General features: G+C 35.9%; 1 protein-coding gene across 1 annotated transcript; it reads right to left on the bottom strand.

The window, feature by feature from the left end:
- Positions 1–6,476: 6,476 nt before the first annotated feature.
- Positions 6,477–9,431, bottom strand: LOC105231250 (gustatory receptor for bitter taste 22e-like). The gene is made up of 2 exons (XM_011212443.2): positions 8,289–9,431; positions 6,477–6,888 (listed from the first exon to the last, which is right to left on the bottom strand). The coding sequence occupies exons 1-2, from the start codon at positions 9,429–9,431 to the stop codon at positions 6,736–6,738; spliced, it is 1,296 nt and encodes a 431-aa protein (XP_011210745.2). The 3' UTR covers positions 6,477–6,735.
- Between the last annotated feature and the right edge of the window lie 6,925 nt (positions 9,432–16,356).

Below are 16,356 nucleotides of genomic sequence, written 5' to 3' on the forward strand. Positions count from 1 at the left end.
ATTAATGGAGGTTACAGCTGCCGCAGTGTATAAAAGTGAAATATCAGCAGAGCATAAAATAAATGAGTCTATGTGAAAAGACAGAGGAAGGAAGTGAAATTGGAAAATAAAAAAATTAAATTTAAACTGTGTGTAGTAAGAAATACTTTGTAAGCTCTGCTGTCACAAAAGTTGATAATTGTTAAAGTGATTTTATTGAAAACTCGGTTAAAGAATCTCGATGGGCTACTGACGTGACTACTCAATGGTAAAGGCAACAAAAGCCTTTAAAATATTATTTAAAGAGATTAGTTTAGGGGAGATGACTGATCTAAAAATGACACTTGGTTTAGTATATGCATCTCATTTTGAAGTCATTGTTAAAGCGATTTTAATGAAAACTCGGTTAGAGATGTTAGAGGACCTTCTGCATAGACTTTTAGTCACCCTAGACAACAAAAAGTTCGATGCCTCATCCCGGAAATCGCAGTTGGACTATTATTAGATGTAGACCTTTGTGAATCCCTCTAAAACGAACTTATAAGTCAGCAAAGTTGCCAATATGTTACAAATTTGTTAAGGACTTTAATTTCTATTCCCAGCAGCTTGGTGGGACATTTGAACTGTGAGCTCCCGGGTGTTTAAACCGTGATCTAGCAAACGCGGTACAATCAAAAGTTAAGTGTTGAGAAGTTTCTATATCGTCTTCTACCATCAACTGCTGTAGCTGGCTTACGGTAAGATTTTCAACGCATAGCATAGATGGGTAATGATCTGAACTCTCACAACTGGAAAGAAGCTAACCTTACTTAGTGCATAGAACTCACTGGATCTTTTACTATCGATCTTTAGCGACTTCTCATGAACCGTTACTGGCCTAGCGCTAACCAAGCACCCGTGAAACTTAGCTATCCAGGGGTTTATTTAAAGAGATTACTGTTTGAAATTTTATGAACAGTTCTTGCTGTTATAACAAGTTCATCTCTTTACATTCAACAGCTAATCACGGCCATATTAAAATTCGTTTTTCAAAGGCATAAATTTGAAATTTTTTCCGCAATTAATTGCCAAAGCTTACTGCAATGCATTTGGAGCAATAAACCGCTGATTAAAGCTTTGGCGAACACTATTCTGCTTTTTGCGAGAAATTATACAAAAACCTTTTACTAATGCGAAAAACCATAAAATATTTTTAAATGCTAAATTATGGCATGCCAAAATGTTCAATGAAAATAAAACAATAAACTTCCCGTACTTGGCGTATGCTTGCAGCAAAGAATGCGGATGATATCATCGAAATGAGACAGCACAATAAATTTGCCAATGCGGGCATTAAAACGGCTGCTGGCGACAACTCGCAAGGCTAGTGGACAAACAGAGCAGCAGCGCACTGAGAGCACTGAATACTCTCATTTCGTGAGCATCTGCAGAAATTCCCAGTATTTAAAGCTTTTGGGAAGCTGCAGCAGAGAGAGAGCGCAACAATGTTTATGTTTCGCTATATCATACGCTCACAGCTTTGCTTGTTTGTATTTCGCGCTCGCTCAGCTCAACTTAGTCGCAATAAAACTAACAACTTTAACATATACTATACATTTGTACGATTGCCAAATACGCGACCTGCATTCAGGCTTGTTTGGGTGTTGGCATTTGTAAATGCTTGTCGATATGTGTGTGTGCTGTGCCGTGTGCATGTGTAGTAGTTGGTTTGGCTGAGTGCTTCCTGGCGGCGCACTTTAATTGTGCCAACGGAAATTTTTATGCGTTCATTTACAATTTTTATGCTATTTCCAGTGAAATTTCACAATATAATTTAGCGGAAATAATAGTGGGGCTTGCGTAAACATTAACGAGCAGAAGTGCTTGCTTTTCGGAGTGGTTGTGTGTTAGTAAATCGGCAATGTTGTGCATAATATGGCAGCGCACCTCGAAGGATTTGGATCGTATACCTTTATATAGCAATTAAGAGAGACTCAAGTTAATGAGTAATCAAAAGCGAATTAATGGGAAAGTGTCATGACTAGTTGAGCATTAGTATTTTGTAAGTATGCTGTGCTGATGGCGCTGCCAACAATAGAAATTTATCGATAAAATATGTGAGAAGGGTTTATATGCACCACAATCGTGTTTACGTAATCGGAATAGGCCCGGATTTTTATCCGACCAGTTATTGTCAATCTGACAGTATTCCTCAAAATTACTTCAGCGATATTTTCTGCAGTTACAAAAACAACAAAATTTTATACTTTGTGCGCTTTAGTTATAATCATAAAATAAATATATGTGTGGAATACCGCTGATTTAACTGCCGCCGCAATATTAAATCATATCAGCATATTTTTAAGTCACTAAGCCTTTTTACGACCACATTTATTGAAATTTACTTTGTTCATATTTGCGATAATGCTGCTGTTATTATTAAAATTTCTGTAAGCTGTTAATTGAGCGAGCTAGACCACAGGCTATATTATTAAATAGCTCTTTTACTTATACTCATTTGCATTTTAATGAAAGCCTCTGAATTTTATGGGTTTATTTTCAAAAGCTTTACCGCATATTCATAAAGCAAAGAATGATTGTTTTTTGTTTATGATTTTAATTTTTATATTAATAAAAAATTAAAGATTTATCAGCAGCTGTATATAGACAGTAATTTTTATATACGAGTATGCACATATATTCTTACTGAAGGTAAGTACATTGGAGTTCAGCTATGATTCGGATTTACTGTGAGAAATGCTTTCAGAATGCAATTAAGCTTCAAGTAAAGAGCTTAAAGAGGTATTTTAAACTAGTGGTCGAAATTTTGATCGTTTTTTGGCAAAAAAAAATTGTTGCCTTAAGTATGTGCCATTGAAGTGGAGGAGGAAAACAGGTCGTCGTCATGATTTCTATACTCATGGGCAGCTGTAAAATAAAACAATGATAGATTCTTGATTAGTACGAATGTCGCTATTTCAGGAAGCTGCAAAACTTTGTAAAAATGCATAAAATGGCGGCTGCTCAAAAAGTTTCACTAATATTTTTAACTTTGTTAAATTTTTCCAAAATATTATTATGAAAAAATATGCTTCTTTTCATGTTTATAGCTTTCAAAAAAGGCTCCTAAATTATTTCTAGCGGATTTGAATTGATTTTTTTGGAAAACATAAAATGCTTGATGTTGATTTGGAAGAAGTGTTGACAAATTTTAATATATAGCAGTACGAACAAACGAAAAGAAAGGTTGAGGAAAATGAAAGCTGTTGGAGGAGAAATATACAATAGAAAGTATATCTTAATTTAACATGGTTTCGGAATATAATAAGAAAATTTAGTAAAATAACTAGACTCGTTCACAACTATAGATACTATTTTTCTTATTTTTACAAGCTCGACATGTGGATATATACAGATGGACACGGTTAAATGAACTCTGCTCGTCATGCTGATCATTTACATACGAGTATATATTAGGTAGTCGAAAAAGTATTTTCGTATTTCTAACCAAACGTCAACTTATTTTTTTATATTTAAAATGAACTTTAATAAACCAAATATGTACCATTTTAGCCGACCACTTTTTGTCATTTTCCTGCCAGAGAAATTATTCCATAAGTGTAAAACTTTTCTGGTTTCTCCGCGATGCGAGAAATAATTTTTCTCTCTAAGCCAACTTTACTCCACTAAGGGAGTTCTGCATTGACCGAAACAAATAGTAGTTCGGTGGTGCAAAGTCAGAGCTATATGCCCCGAAACCTCCCAACGAAGCTTTCCCAGATGTGTGTGGTCTAGCATTGTCCTGATAGAAGGCGAAACCCTTTTTGCTGATAAGTTCTGGTAATTTTTTCTCTATTGCTTGCTTCAATCTCATCAGTTGTTGTAAAGTAAGTAAAGTGTAGAATCAATTGTTCGACCAGACTGGAGCAGCTCATAATGGATGATTCCTTTCCAATCACACCAAACACTCAGCATAACTTTTCGGGGCGTCAATGCTGGCTTTGAGACCATATGTTCAGCTTCACCATGCTTAGGCCTTGATATTTTTTGCATATCGCATTTGATCCACTTTTCATCTCCTGCTACCATTCGCTTCAGAAATGATTCGATTTCATTTCGTTTTAGTAAAGAATCACAGATGTTAATTCGGTTCATTAAATTTTTCACAGACAATGCATGTGGTACCCAAACATCGAGCTTCTTTTTCTGGACAGAATTTTTTAAATGGTTCGAAACTGTTTCATGATGAATGTTTAGTTCCTTAGTAAAGTCATGGCGGCTTATGTGACGGTTCTTTCAATCTCAATCTTTTCCATAATTTCATCGACTTTTTCAACGATAGGTCGACCAGAGCGAGGTGCATCTTTCACATCGAAATTTCCAGAACGAAAGCGAGCGAACTATTGATGTGCTACACGAACTGATACAGCATCGTCGTCTTAAACTATACAAAATTTCATTGGTGGCTTGCGAGGCATTTTTCCTTTTTATAATACAAAAATTTCAAAATATAGCGAATTTCTTCATTATTTTTATTCATTTTTGAAAAGCTGTAACTTTTTTTCAACTTCACCGAATTTAATTTGTTTTTGGTTAAATGAAGATTAAAATCTCACCTTTCAACACTATATGGTATGACGCGATAGTAGCACTGGAGATATACGACTGCAACTACATTTATTGACAAAATACGAAACTACTTTTTCGACTACCCAATATTTTATAGTGTTTCCGGTATTTCCTTCTGTGTGTTAAGCTTCCAGTGCGTGGAAAACTTGCTATAATTATTCAGGGTGTAATTAAATTTGTATATTTCGAGTTATATGTGATCTCCGACAGCGTTAGCATTGCTGCAGATATTACGCCCTTTTTCGTTACCAAATTCGATTGTTGAATATATGGAAAAATCTACTGAGAACTATACAACTGTAAGCAAAAATAGTAAGAATTATTCATGATTCACGAGATTGGTTGAAAATTGGTATACAGAACAGACAGACAAATTTTGTACTGATCGAATAATTTGTTTCCAAGCTAATTTGAAAAATGTGGTTTCGAAAAAAATGTGTTTCAAGATAAACTGATAGAGCTGGTTCAACTGAGAGGCTAAACTTTAGAAGCTTATAACCCAAAAATTGTTTGAGATGTCATTAGAAAATAATTTTTAAAGATATAACATTTAAAAATTAGATAATAATCGATTTATTTTTAGTACTCAATAGGTATGCCTCTTAATAACATCGCAATGCCAATTTAGAAGATACATATAAAACATATCTATCCATACAAGACTTTATCACCATTAATTTTCAAACACAACTGAGAAATCGCATTAACTTTTTACTTTGATTTCGTAGAAGAATTTTAACGCATTTATCTAATCAAATTCAGTCGCTTTTTGTCAGGCGCACACATTTAATGGCTAATCGCTTAGCAACAAAAGGACAACGAGATATATTGATGTATTTGAAGTAATCAATTTTTCGCTCATTTGATGCTGCCAACAACTTTTGACCGAAATGTTTAAAATGACAATACATTACTCTTGTTCCAGCACATATGTCTAGTATATTGATACTAGGGATGGCCTTACTTAGTGTGAACAAGTAATTTACTGGTAAAGAGATGAACAATTTTTTGCAGAATTTTTCTGAAATATAGATAATGTATATTGGTAACTGTAAAATATGTACTATATGTTTTGTTTTTGTTTAGCTGCTGTTTCTAAATGCCAGTGCAACCCTAACATGTCAAAAATTACTTTTCTTTGCTAAGCTTTAAAATTTTTCACGCTCCATACTTACAGCCTCGCCTTCATATACACATATGTGCACATAAATATGTACAGCTAAGAAAGCCTTCAACTACAGCATTGCAGATTGATTGTAAACAAACCAATAAACAAACTAATAAAAAGATTTAGAGCAGAAGCAATATCTTTAGGGGTTGGTTACCATAACCAAGTGTCTCCGGTAATTTCCGCTTACAGCCCAAATTTGACCTAAAATGTCCGTGAGGATTTGCCAACACACACACACAAACCTAAATGCCATTGACAAATAAATAAACAAGGTGTACCCACAGCAAAATGGGGAAATGTACCAAATAAATTTAAAGAAAAAGAAGACAAATAAAAGAAATAGCAAAGCATCACAAACCAAGTGAGAATGATTGCAGAGCTGAACAGATGCCAATTGTATACGAAATTTGCTGATGCAATGGACCAAAAGAGTGGTGGACACAGAGCAAATGAGAACTGTGCCAACAGCAGTGACGTAACGTTGCCGTAAATAAGCTTGAGTGCCGTGGGATCGTAAATTAAGTGTATGTGGAAGTGAAGAGCATATGGAAGTAGTGAGAGTGTGGAATGTAGAATGGTCTTGAATGCTTGACAATAAAGTGACTTTGTAAAGAAACCACAAACTAACTATATTAAAACCATTTTGGTTATTGACTGGCGAACTAAATAATAAAGATGACCATAAAATAATAGAAAATTATGTAGTAGGCTTAAAGTGGAAAATTTTATTGAATTTTTTGATCAGCTAACTTCTTTCATAATTTAGGGTATAAAATCTAATACAAAGAAATATTTAATTACAAAATTTTCTCATATAAAATGCTGGGTACTGCACCCTTTAGAGCTTATTTTATGATAAACATCGCGTATTCACAGTTATAATAAAATAATATATTAATAATGAACGGATTTATTTAAATTTGTTGCAGCTTAAACATTAAAATATGAAAATAAAATTAAAAAAAAGAGAAATAAATTCACAAATTATTGTAATCGAACTGCACCAACACAATCAAGTATAAAATTGTGGCAGTCATATAGCTGGCGCCAGTGCGAAAATTCCACTCCAACAAGCCGCAGAAGCGAAAGCGTACCGTTTCGCCTGCCATGAATATGCTAAGCATTTCGAACTGTAAATAAATAATATGTATATATATACAATACAGTTTGCAGTCATAATATTTTGCAATTTTATTTCCGACTTGCAGAATATTCTGCATTAATAAGCAATTGTAGTTTCTTATTTTCTCATTTATTTCTATGAATGCGACAAATGTATAAAAATTCTCAAATAAATTTTCACATTAAAAATTTATGAGAGAGAGAGCAGAATGCAATAAAATAATAAATATTTTAATAAAGAAAAATGCAGCTTTCCAAAAGCTATAATACCCTTCACTAAGAAAGAAATTTCCATAGAAGAAGTTATTTTTGATTCAGTTTGTATGGCAACTATATGTTATAGTGATCCGATTTAGATAATTTCTTGAGATGTCGTGGGGTTGCTTTGGAGAATATTGGGTGCCGAATTTCGTGAAAATATCTTTTCAAATAAAAAAGTTTTTCATATAAGAACTTGTACTTGATGGGACAGTTTGTATGACAGCTATATGATATAGTAATCCGATTTCAAAAATTTCTTTAGATATCATAGAGCTACTTTGGGGAATTATATGTGCCAAATTTCGTGAAAATATCTTTTAAAATAAAAAAGTTTTCATATAAGAACATGAATTTGATGGGTCAGTTTGTATGACAGCTATATGCTATAGTGGTCCGATCTATAACATTTCTGAAGATATTGTAGAGTTTCTTTGGAGAATATTGGGAGCCAAAATTCATGAAGATATCTCTTTAAATAAAAAAGTTTTTCATATAAGAACATGAATTTGATGGGTCAGTTTGTATGACAGCTATACGCTATAGTAGTTCGATCTGAAAATTTTTTTCATATATCATAGTGTTGCTTCGGGGAATAATCTATGCCAAATTTCGTGAAAATATCTTTTCAAATAAAAAAGTTTTTTTTATATATGAACATGAATTTGATGGGTCAGTTTGTATGACAGCTATATGCTATAGTCATTCGATCTAGAAATTTTCTTGAGATATCATAGTGTTGCTTCAGAGAATATTGGGTGCCAAATTTCATGATAATATCTTTTTAAATAAAAAAGTTTTACATACAAGGATATGAATTTGATGGGTCAGTTTGTATGACAGCTATATGCTATAGTGGTCAGAAATCAGCGGATCCGACAAATGAGCAGCTTCTTGAACAGTAAAGGACGTGTTTCAAATTTTAGATGGAAAACTCAACGAACTCAAGTTACAAAAATGAAATAAAAGTGATGATTGTAAGTCCAAAAGTGACAACAAACACTGTTTAATGAACTTTCGAGGTTACAAAAAACAACACACAGCTTTTAAAGTTAAATAAAAATATTAACCATAAAAATTATATTTTTCAGTGTAATATTTGTACTAAAAAATTAATGTCTTTTTTAATTTCTTCTCAAAAATTACTTACTTCATGCTGTAGCCCCTTCGGCAAGCTCTTCAATTGAGTCAATTCCTTTAACAAGAAACCCGTCTCTTTGGACGACGCCATTGAACGTTCACAAATAAGCATGTAACAGTATAAATCCAATATATTGATGAGGTAGAACTGTAGGAACAGCGTGGGTGAGAACAATTCTTTGGGCACCACTTTGCCACCGAGGTAAACAAGAAAATAGAATGTCGACATGACATTGCCAAACAAGATGATAATGAGAAATAGCAGCACTTGCCACTCGTAATGCTTACACACCCGCCTGGCCAATCGGCAAATCTGCACATATTGACCACACAAATCGGCTATGGCGCTCACACCAAAATTTCTACTACCATTAGGCTGCTTTGCCTCTCCCGCAAACGCAGCGAAAGCGATGTCGGTCACATGTTCCAATGGTATATTGGACACGGCTGGTGCACGTACGCTCCATAGCCGCAACACCTCTTGGAAATTCCAATTAACCTGCTGCAATTGTCGGTAGATATTGAGTAGTGCAAAATGGAAATTGGCGACAGTCAAGAGTGTCACATTCTTCAAGACGAGCACTAAAAAGACATATATGAAATACTCTAATGACGGATTCGTATTCATAGTCAGTTTGCCGCCTACATTAGACGCCACTTGCAGTAGCGACATTAGACTTTTGGCTATAATCGCGTTGTAATAGAATGCCTCGATTTGACTATTCGATTTCACAGTCCATTTCTGTTGCCAGCGCTGCTGTCGCCGTTGCATTTGCACCAAATCGTTATGCAGTTTGAAGAGCTCCTTCCGATGGTACGAATTCGCTATGATAATCACGAGTAGAATGCAAACTCCCAGCATATAATGAACGTGGGCGAGTAGTTTATTCAACGGTTTGTCGTAGATAAAACGTACTTGATTCACTTGTGGTTTTAAAAAATATATATATGGAGTGATCAACACGATTGCAATATTTACCAGCGGCCAATAGCAGTTGAGTAATTTTGTGCTGGTTAAACGTCGTGTGCCTGAGTCGTATTTGAATGGGAAGAGCCCGTGTACGGTGGAGAGCAAGAACTGTGTTGAAATGCATGTGTCCGCAACTATTTGGCGCGTTTGCCGCAACACGCGCAACGTTGTCTCCGAACACATGTCCGTGTGCTAACTGAACGAGCGCTAAGCTCCGGTGATGCACTAGCAAGCACTTAATGTTATTAAAGCGATTTAGATAAATAGTTTATTTAATATCTAGATAACGTCAGTCAGCGTTAAGTACATTCATATACTCAGCGTTTGTTTACCTGGTGGATGAGTGTTAGTAATTTGTTTAAGTGATGTTTTTCTGATATGTTAGAGTTAACTTTGTAAACAGTAGCGAGGCAGCAACAACTAATACGATTGTGTAAACGGACGTTAAGCAATGCCAAAAGCTCCGTCAGGATCGGGGAGGAACTCTTCGAGCCGTTCGATAGCAAACGCGGCTCCAAACAAGGCGACTTCCTCTGGTGCATTGAATAGAAAGCTTTAATCTTCTACAAGAGTGTACAACTGCTGGCGTACGCCGATGACATCGATATCATTGGGCATAACAACAGCGCCGTTAGTTCTGCGTTTACTTGGCTGGATAAAGAAGCGAAGCAAATGGGTCTTATATTGAATGAGGGCAGGCAAAATATCCCCTGTCATCAAACAAGCAGTCGTCATATTCGCGACTTGACTGCCATATCATTGCTGACGCACATAACTTCGAAGTCCTAGATATTTTCGTCTATTTTGGCACCATCAATAATTCCAACAACAATGCCAGGCACGAAAAAAAAGGCAGAGTAACCCTTGCCAACAGGTGATACTTCGAACTGAGTAGGCAATTGAGAAGTAAAGTTCAATCTCGATGAACAAAAACTAAATTCTTTAAGTCACTCATTAGACCCGTCTTGGAGAGGCATGGACGATGACAACATCTGATGAGTCGGTGTTACGAGTTTTAGAGAGAAAGGTTCCGCAGAAGATTTATGGTCTTTTGCGCCTTGGGCTATACGACGACATTGACATAGTTTAGCGAAATAAGAGAGAGGGGCTACGCTGGCTTGGTCATGTCGTCCGAAAGGATTAAAACACTCCAGCTCTGAGAGTATTCAACGCAGTAACCACTGAGGGAAGCAGAGAAAAGAGAAACATCTCAACTCCGTTGGGAATACCAGGTGAAGAAGGACCTGACTACACTTGGAATCTCCTATTGGCACCAAACAGCGAAAGGACGAACGACTGTCAACTCGGCTATAATCGCGAAAGCGGTGTCTGTGCCAACAAAAAAGAAGAAGAATCTTAGACTTCTATTCTTTTATTATCATGTTTATACTCATAAATTATTTATGCCCGGAAATAAGACAATATTTCATTTATGCAGTCTTTCAACTCCCTGCACAATGCAATTATTAGCGAATGTATGAATATGGCATATACATACAAAAATGAACATACTATTATATACATATATACTTAGTATAATAGGCGCACACATATGCCAGCTAGCGGGTCAAGCACATCTACTTCCATTTCACTCTCAACATAAGGAAGTGAACTAAACAATTGCTACAGAGTTGAAGAGCTTCCTTTGTTATTGTTGTTCTCTATTGTCATTGTTAATCAGTGAGTAGAGTAACACAAGAACTGATGCACCGTTAGCTTTTATAACACGACAGTCGACGTAAATAATGCTACAGTTAAGCGAGGTGAGAATGCGCGGATTGCAAACTGAAGGAAAGACATGAAAAAATATCAACTTCGGTTTAAGTTATAATACCCATCACATATGCATTTTTAATAGCTTAAAAGGGTATTAAAAGATAATTATCTTGTTTTTGATCGGGCAGTTTGTACGTTAGGTGTTAGTTTTAGTGGTCTAAACAATATATTTGGAGATTTTAGCGATCGCTTGGTTAGTAATCTAAGTCAAATTTTATTTTCAAATGAAAAGGATTTTCACACGAGCACTTTATTCCGATCGTTCAGTTTGTATGGAAGCTTTATGCTATAGTCATTCCATCTGAACAATTTCTTCGAAAAATGCATCGTTCTCTTGGAATAACCCTTGTAAAATTTCATTTCGTTTGTCGCTACTGACAGTTCCAAAAGGTGAGCAGTTTCTTGTGGCAAAAAGAGCTAGAGAAAAATTTCAGATTGATATCTCAAGTATTTCAACTTGTGCAAATTTCGTAGCAAATTTTATATACCATCTTCAAAGGTATCAAAAGCTTTAACTAACTAGACAGACTTTGAATTTTGGACAAAGTAAACAATATCGAACCAAACTTACTAATTGAAGTCTTAAAAGTCTTTAAAAAAGATTATCTTAAACATAAATAAAGAAAGCAGTCTACTGGAAGCATATTTGCATAAGCCGGCTAAATCGCAAGAGATATATTGTAGTCAAGTACAATCCGACATTTCTTTGTACACTAACTTTGAGCGCTGTTCTTCGTATAAGCTTCCAAGCTAAACAGGGTTATTGAAGTAGTTTTATATTTCATGCTATTTCATCTTAATATGATTATACCAGTTTATTTCTGTTATACCAGTTGCTTGTCCGATTCTCAATTATGTAAGATTTTATGAATCCGAGCAGTTTTTGAGAGGACTTGACTGAGCAAGACCACTATGATAGTCTATGCTAGTATTTTAAACAACTTCATTAAATATATATATACCAGTTCGTGAGCAATCTTTATATAACATAATAAGTAATGAAGGAGGAAATCAATATGTCTTCCTACTATATACAAGTATTTCCATTTGCATTCATTACTTGGAATCCCAGGCAAGAGGATACATTGTTACTGGGAAGATATTTTTTCTAAATTTCATTCATTTCAAATTTAATACATATTGAGTAATAAAAGTCAATGGGAAGTTCGAAATATTTATACATATTGGGTACATGAGGTCTTAGGGCTTATTTTACCCATTTTTGGCACAAGAACATGTCGCCGTCACGAAAACATTCCTTACGAATTCTTATACTGTAACTCACAGCTTGACCGACACGCTTGGTAGAAAATCAGCTATATGCTCTGGTGTCTACACATTTGGTGTCTAGGTCCTTGAAAAGTTAAAGCTTGATTTCGACAATTTTTGTTTAGAGGATTAAATACCTTGAAGGCGCTACTTGTGCAAAGTTTCATCCAGATATTTATTGGTTTTTAGTTTCTATACTGGAAGTGGAAGAAGTAGATGGGATTTAAGTTCGGTTATATGGAAAGTAGGCGTGATTGTCAAACCGATTTAGACCATTTCTACATTGTAGATATAATGCGATGGTTGGGTGTCAATACATACTAAATTTAGTTGAAATTGATCACGTACGTGAGATATAGGATTTCATTTAACGGTGCGCGATGCCACGCCTATCGCCCAATTTTTAAAGGTACTCCTGTAAAACCCTTCCCAATCATCTAAATTATGTTATTATCTGATTTTATCTATTTTTTCTGCATATGAAGACATGCTAAAAAGACTTGTTTCCAGTAAGTTTGCTTGTGTGGTTTGGAAAATATCTACAATAAGGTGCTTATGGGGCGGGGACAAGCCCATTTTTAAACAATTTTAGCCTACCAATATCTTGTGCTTCTACGATTGTCTGCATCTAATTACAGTTACGTATTTTATTATAGTGCTTAGTTAGGATATTTTATATATATTTTGGTCTTGGCAGTGTCCGAGTATGCCCATCTGCAATATCGAACTTTCTAGATTGCCAGAGAACGTATCTATGAAGCAAGTTTCATCAATATATCTCAATTTTCACTCAAGTTATCGCTTGCACAGATAGAGGGAAAAGCGTACGGACGGATGATCGGACAGACAGTCAGACAGTAAGTTCATGCTGAGAACTTATATATATATATAACTCCTACCTATCTTAATTAATTTTAGCTGAAAAAAAACAAATGTTAGTTGAATAAAACTCTTACGTTACGTGCAACATGTTGCTGAGAAAAGAGTTTAAAAGCCATTCATTATTTTACTATATAGTTGTCGGCGAAGTAAGGTTTTTTTCTGAAGGAATTAAATTCTTCAGAGTTACAACATATCATTTACTATATATCGAGTTATAAGTGATATACATATATGTAAACGATTATATAGCACCCATATTATTTATTTATTGCAGAATTACTACAGAAGTCAATAGTTAACGAGCATGAATGTTGCATGTTGCATACTCTACCCAACGAATATCTGTAGTTCTGTTGACCCACCCTAGTGCATAAACCGCTGTGAGCGTTAAAGACTATACTGGCTACTGCTTGTTTAGCTAAGCGTTGTATTAGAGTATAGTGCATTTGGCAAAGACTCAAGCCGCAAACATGCGACCATGTTCATGGACTTTACATAGACTCGCCTCGCCACGCTGCTGCGCTGTAATCAAGTAGGTCACCGGACTCATACTCACACCAGCAGCATTTCGTTTGCTTTGGCTTGGTCGGTTTGGCTTGTACATTGGGGTACTGAAATGAGCTGCTACCCGTACGCTACCAGCTTGTTGACGGCGATACAAGCCATACTCACAACCGCACGGGGCTACGAGCTGCTGCTTAGACAGACTATGTTTGGATGGTATAGAAATCATAAAGCACCATACACTGCAGCTGCTTTGGGGATTATATGCATTTTGGAGTAACTCAGTGGCGCTACAACAGCAATGCCATTTCCCAATAGCAGCAAGCGAGCGCACAATGACAGCGTGAACACTTCGATGCCACAAATTTCGGTAGGAAGCACAGCGAAAGGAGCGCCAACAATATGCTGCGCTCCAAGCACTTATGCACATACATATATTTGCAAGTATATATCGGTGTGTGTGTGAATTTATTCATACAGTTGTATTTCAAATTCAAACACACAATCACGCGCACATACAATGCCAGTTACTGACTTGTTATGTAAGTTAGCCACACAAAGCATATTCTCTTGCTAGCTATTTTGTGATTTTACTTTGTTCTGGCTAAGCGTTAGCTATAGCTGAGTCGCCTTGGAGCATAGCTATGTTCCACACACACACACACACCCGCTCAGAAGCACTCGAAAAATGTGCGAAATGTGCATGTGTGTGGTGCACTCACATACCCAGCAGCAGCAGGCGTAAGCATGCATTTGTGTACTTGTTAAGAATATTAGTAAAAATTTTATCCACTGCGGGGCTTAAGTAGCACAAGCGATATTAGTACGTAATCCATTTGGCTATGCGAGCGTAACAGCTTTGAGACGAAGCAAATATTGGGTTAGTATGAATGGAATCGCTTGAAAAATTAAATATACACAAATATCATTGCTTTGTGATAAAACCTTGTGTGCAGATTAAGTGTGTTTATGTGTGTGTTTTGATATGGTTGCTTAAGTAGAGAGATTAGAGCAAAGTTTTCGAAGAAATAGTTTTAAAATAAGCTGAACTTAGCCATGGTGGTTTTAGAAAATTTATAAGACCATTCGGTGTTCTTCTTACGTATTTCCAGATTTTCTATTTTTGGCTTTATATAACACATCTTTAGTGAAATATAGCGAAATTTGGAGAGTATCGGATTAGAATTCTAAGATTTTGGACTATAAAAACTTCGCAGCTGCTTTTGTGATTGTGAACAACGCCATAATTTAGTTTTTGTGTCGTCGATTCCGCTCCCAGCTTTGTTCCGGTAGTTTTTAATGTCAAAGATTCACCACGCTCTGGCGTCACAATTGTCGAAAATATTAATAATACGACCGTTATCTTTAATATTTCGGGATTAGAGAACAAAATATTAATAATAAAAAATCGCGTTTTGTTTTTCATTTTTATTCTTCATTAAGTTTTGTTTTTCATTTTTATTTCTTCAAGCCTTTGATCCAGCTGTATAAGCAATTTTCCCACTCTAATTGAGGTATCTCCAAAACATGCATTCTGAACGCATAAACTGCCTCTTAGTTGTCTAAAAACGTTGACCTCTTCGTTTATTTTTTACATACGGAAAGAAAAAGAACCATACTGTGTGGATGACTCATCAAATCTATCTTTTGAGTGCTTAAAAATGCAGTTATTTCAGTCGATGTGTGGGAGCTGGCATTGTCGTAGTGAAGAGGGATCTGTCTTCTACTGTTGGATGATTGATGATTTCTTGAAAAATAACTGCAAACAAATGGTTGTGCACCACTCAGAATTCACGGTTCATCGTTTTTCTAGTTGTATGGCTGCGATTTATTCCGTTTTACCAAAAACCAGACAACCATTTGCTTGGAAGTGCCTTGTTCGTGAACTCCTTTTTTGGATTCTGTTCATCTTGAAACACCCCGACTGCTGTTTACTTTCGGGCCGATACGTGTAAATTCACGATTCTTCACCTGTCACGATATCACAGACGTGCTGCGAAGTACCGTTATCGGTTTCTTCTAACATTTCTCTCGTTCAATCGAAAACATTTATTTTGGGCGATTGACAAATTGTGGGGGATGCAGCGTGAAAAGCAAATTATTCTACAATTAAATGTTCATAAAATGGTGAATGTACGCTGGCCCTTCTAATGCCTATAGTTGTCACGATAGGTCACATGACGATCTAGCAATATCAGTTAGCGCACAGCATTAATAGTTTCTCGAACAACAACTTATTTTGAACGACCTTCACGAAATTCGTCTTAAGTGAATCTACGATCACGATTGAATTCATCATATACGGTTTCTGGGTTAATTTACGCCGAAAGGAGTAAAAAATAATAGCGCAAAAATGCTCGCGATTTAATTTAATTTTTTGGTCGAGAAGAATATTTTAAGTTACTGTAAACAACGACTCGTCTTGGTGCGACAAGAGGATGCCCACAGGGATCTGTGCTATCACCACTACTGTGGAGCCTTGTCGTAGATGAGCTGCTAGGATTGCTAACTTACAATGGGATCCGCTGCCAAGGGTATGCGGACGACATTGTGATATTAGCAAGAGGTAAATTTGAGGATACTCTCTGTGACCTAGTACAACGAGGTCTAAATCGGGCAAAGGGGTGGTGCAGGGGAGTTGAAATAAACATCAACACCTCGAAGACAACCATAGTCC

Source organism: Bactrocera dorsalis, chromosome 1 (assembly GCF_023373825.1).
Source record: "Bactrocera dorsalis isolate Fly_Bdor chromosome 1, ASM2337382v1, whole genome shotgun sequence".
Lineage (NCBI taxonomy): Eukaryota > Metazoa > Arthropoda > Insecta > Diptera > Tephritidae > Bactrocera > Bactrocera dorsalis.